The sequence below is a fragment of the Maylandia zebra genome, linkage group LG15 (assembly GCF_041146795.1).
Source record: "Maylandia zebra isolate NMK-2024a linkage group LG15, Mzebra_GT3a, whole genome shotgun sequence".
NCBI classification, from domain to species: Eukaryota; Metazoa; Chordata; class Actinopteri; order Cichliformes; family Cichlidae; genus Maylandia; species Maylandia zebra.
Genome location: NC_135181.1, coordinates 9,021,004 through 9,025,604, shown reverse-complemented (window position 1 = coordinate 9,025,604; position 4,601 = coordinate 9,021,004). Strand labels below are relative to the sequence as shown.

The 4,601-nt window shown below is 38.6% G+C and overlaps 1 protein-coding gene across 5 annotated transcripts in view; it reads left to right on the top strand.

The window, feature by feature from the left end:
* Positions 1–3,678: 3,678 nt before the first annotated feature.
* Positions 3,679–4,601, top strand: part of si:dkey-71h2.2 (low density lipoprotein receptor adapter protein 1) — a 104,648-nt gene continuing 103,725 nt past the window's right edge. For all 5 annotated transcript variants that reach the window (XM_076873819.1, XM_004541901.3, XM_012916616.3 and 2 more), the window contains exon 1: positions 3,679–4,018. In XM_076873819.1, coding sequence (XP_076729934.1) covers positions 3,934–4,018 — 85 coding nt within the window. In that variant the 5' untranslated portion in view covers positions 3,679–3,933. The remainder of the gene's footprint in view (positions 4,019–4,601) is intronic.

Below are 4,601 nucleotides of genomic sequence, written 5' to 3'. Positions count from 1 at the left end.
GCATGAGGCTATGATATTTTAAAAAACCCAGGAGGGCTATATACTGTAAAGCAGACAGGAGAGCATGTTAGCCGACTAGTCCAGTCTGTTTTTTTTTCCTATGTTGTCCTTTCTAAAAGAAACTACCTTTCTCTCCCTCTCATTTAAGTCTATTTCATGAAGTCCTCCCCTTCATCTGGCTCTGCTCTTTCAGCGATCTTGCCTTCCTCACCCTTTACAAATTCAGAGACCACCAGAAGCATGAATTGTTTTATGGGGGACTAAGACTCTAACAAATGTCCTGTCAGTGACTTGATGTAAACATTTTCCCAAAACATGCTGCAAAACAGGATGATTTTTTCTTTTGTTTTAATCTAAATGGGTATTTCAAGCATCTTATGATGCAGTGTTCACACATGAATTGGGCAACCTTAAACAGATGATGCATGCTGCACTGTTCGATTACGCTTCTGTCAAAGAAGTCTAGTGGAAGATTAAATTTGAAACTAAAGCCTCGAACCGCTATTTTTTATTGGATTCAGGGGTGCTCTGTGACAATGTGCCAGTGACTAGAGGGCTTCTAAATACCAAGAATTACGATTTATCACAGATCCAGTCTTCCATGAAAACAGGTGGAGGCGGGGTCGGAGGGTTTTCTTTTGCATTGTTTCAGTGCAGCTTTCAGCTTTCAAGAAGCTGTTTCTTTTTTTAAACTGAAGAGGGAGATGATTCTTTAGTTTGTAAAAATGCTCACTCTGATGCAGGACGACGTGGGAGCGACACAACCTTCTTGAATTTTAAAACGCTGCATGGTTCTCCAACTTGCTGTATCCAGAATAGCAACACATTAACACGTGCAGATTGGCACATACTCACATGATCACATGCAAAGCAGTCAGTGTAGTTGCAGTAGTGTGTGCTGCTCAGGGCATTAAATATAAACTAAAGACTCTCTCAAATGACCACAGAGCACCGAAATTACTACAACAGCAAGCATGCCACCGCAGGCTAAACCGTAATAACTCGTTCTAGATGATTTGTGAGAAATCTGTGACTATACAGTACACGCACTGCTTAGCTTCCTGAGTGTGACATACTTGTGAGATGAGCTTAGACTTAAAATGAGAAGTTGTAATCTGTGCTGGGTTGTGGAGAGAATTTAAATAAATATTTCACCATGAAGGAAAAAAACAACAAATTTCATGTTCTCTATGTCTCAAAAATTATTTTTCTTTGGTACAAGTACTTGTAGTTGTGGTCAGAAGATTACATTAACTCATCCATGGGCATGGATGTTAGGGTAATGTGGTGGCTTTAAATTATTTCTTTGAACTGTTGTACAGCATACATCTTTAATGACTTTTAAAAAAAAAGAAAAAAAGAATTGGGTGTAATTCACACGGGGTTAAAAGTATGCATACTGGCTCAAATATGTACATACACTCACTTAATTTTTGTGGTGGTAAAGGTTCTTCTGTGTCTTTTAACTTGACAAGGCCTAATGAGGCCTAATTCGGCCCCATTAGTCTTTGTTTCTCTTTGCCAGCACAAAAAGAGTTTGTTTGAATAAAACTCAGAAAAATGAATATTTACACAAGTCATGAAGGTCTCTTGGAGCCATTTCAAAACAACTGCAAATTGTAAGATCATCAGTTCAAACTATTGTTTGTAAGTACAAATTATTTGGACCCATCAACACTTTGCCAAAGTATCGAAGAAGACCCAAACTGCCACCCTCAGATGAGAGGAAATTGGTTAGGTTAGTGAGAAACAATCCAAGAACCACAAAGGCTTAAATGTGCCATGAACTGGAAACTGCTGGAACATTGGCGTCACTGTCCATTGTAAAGCAAGCTTTACATCATTATGAGCTGAGAAAGTGCTCATCAAGAAAGAAGCCCCTGCTCCAAAACCAATACTTTAAAGCTCAAATGAAATGAACAAGCCTTCCGGAAAGAGCTTCTGTGATCAGACAAGACAAAGACTGAACTATTTGGCCACAATGACCAGAAGTATGTTTGAGGCGTAAAGGTGAGGCTTTCAAACCTAAGAACTATGCACCAACTGTCAAGCATGGTGCTGGTAGCATCATCTGGGGTTGTTTTGCTATTAGTGGTACTGATCCATTGTACAGTGGATGGAATAATTAGGAAGGGGGACTACTTTCAAAGTCTTCAACATCACCTCACATTAACAGCTAAGCAGTTAAAACTCGGATACAGTTGAGTGCTTCAATAGAACAATGATCCATACACACATCAGAATTGTTTTTTTGAATGGACAAAGCAGGCTAACTGGAAGGCTTCTGGAATGGCCTTTTGAAAACCTCGACTTTCAGCCCTGTTGAAAATGTGTCCACCACACTTAAAAGCTTGGTCCATGGTAGGAAACCAGACAATTTAAATGAAATTGTGCCAAGAAGAGTCATCAAATATCCAGCTAGACTTTTGCTGATGACCACCAAAAATATGTGGTCAAAGTATACAAAGCTGTATGTATACTTTTGACCCTGTGTGAATTACAGAAAATCTTCTTTCTCTTAGAGAAAAGAGAAAGCAATTCAAACTTGTGTACCCAGTTCTTGTTTTTATAGCCATTTAAGATATATGCTGTTTAAAGAAATCATTAAATTCTCCAAATTAGCATGACAAGCATGACCTTCATGCCGATGATCTGCACATATAAACTTCTGACCACAACTGTAGACCATTGTGTCTTAATATTGCATAATCACATATGAAACAAATGTTTGTAAATGTTATGATTGTTATTTGGTATTGGGAAATATATGAAACCTGGGCAGAACACATCAAAGACAGATATTTGCTTATGTTAAAGGTACACCAGTGGATTTTAGCCCCTTGCATTAAAAAATGCACAATATGCTGACTTTAACTAATTAAATTACAGGTGTAAGAGTAAGTAAAGTGTTAAATTTAATGGAATCTGGTTAAATAAAATATACGTGGTTGGTATACGTTTAGTTTTATTAAATAAAAAAACCTTTAATTTTATATATTTCGGTTTCATTTTACATTTAGAGTGCAGAATTTTTATCCTTTTGTCTTGAGATCTTTTAAAACTAAAGCACTTTCTCCGTGCCATTTAAATTTTAGTGACATTTTAATCTGTTTACAATCTTACTAAATGTTGTCGAGTAGGTGAAGATGTCACAGCAGTTATTACAAGAAAATTGCAATTTCGAGCTACAATCGAAAGATGGCGCCAGAATACCAACAAATTATTTATTATTTCGACTTTTGACTACTTTTGTTACTTTGTTTATTATTAACAAGAAACATAGACGGACATGTGGAAAAAACATTAAAGAAAACAGAAGGCAGAAAATGGTCAGCAGTAGCTAATGATTTTATCACCACCCTTAAATAAAACTGTAGGGTTGTTTCTAGTCAAGGTTAAAATATTAAACATGGTAAAGGGCTAAATGACTTTATTTGATAATTAAAAAAAATAAAACTAAGAGAAAAAGAAACCATGGTAACAATGGGCCCACCACTGATCAATAACCCGCAAGAAATCCTATGAGACAGAAAGTGCAGTTGTAAGCTCATTAGGCATAAACTCATTAGTGTGTTTAAGTCCTCGGTACACACATTAGACTGTAATGACTTTTTTCATTAAGGTCACTCCCTCTCACCGAAGGAAGCTCGTGAAGGTTAGAAGGACACGCCCTCAACTTTGGAAACGGTGCAGTGGACTCGTGTGTGCCCTCAGCCGCTCACATTATCACTTGGGAAAGAGAGAGAGAGGTAAAGACAGAGAGAGAGAGAACGAGGAAGAGAGGCTCGGGGCTGGAACTTGAATCTGTGTCCTATCTCCCTCGCCTTTTTCCTTTCCGGCGTATCCGCCATCGAGCGCAGGCTGTTCCGTCTTTTCCTCCCTGTGGTCCGGTGACTGGGGAATCCACCTGCCGGAGAGCAGACACACCTCGTGATGGATGCCCTGAAATCTGCCGGCAGAGCGATTATCAAGAGCCCGGGAGTTCCGCGGCACACATGGGGAACTTCAAAACACGAAAGTGAGTGAGATGATACAAATGTTTGGAAACGGTTACAGTTTTGCAAAGATTCTTTTTTTTTTCTTCATGTGGCGTAGCGGCAGCATCATCTGTCAGATTGGGAGTATGAAAGGAGGGCAGTGTGTGCCTCTGGCTGCTCGCAGCAAGCTAGTGGACTTGTTGTTTTATTGCTCGGGCGCTTTTGTTTGTCCTTCTGCCAAATCTAAGCGCCATAGCTGTACAGTTACAAGCTGTTTTATTATGCTGTTGACTCTGAGCTGTCACATAATAAGAAACACAAGCACAGTCCTGTCACTTTTACTGTGTGATATGGAGCTAATGCTGCCAGAAGCCCCATACCAACATAAATGGCTACTTAGAGCCAGTATTTCTTCATTACCAGTTTAAACAAGTTAAACTAAAATCTAAATAGCTGCTGTTCTTGTTTTTTAGTTAAATATATTAAAGCTTTATACTGTTTGAAACTCTGAAACATTCACTTTGGGATCTTAGGACTCTTTCTTTTCGGCATTTTCCCCATTGGATTCGCTTAATCTAGTAATATGTACAATAATTGATAGATTAATTGAGAACGCTAGCATAA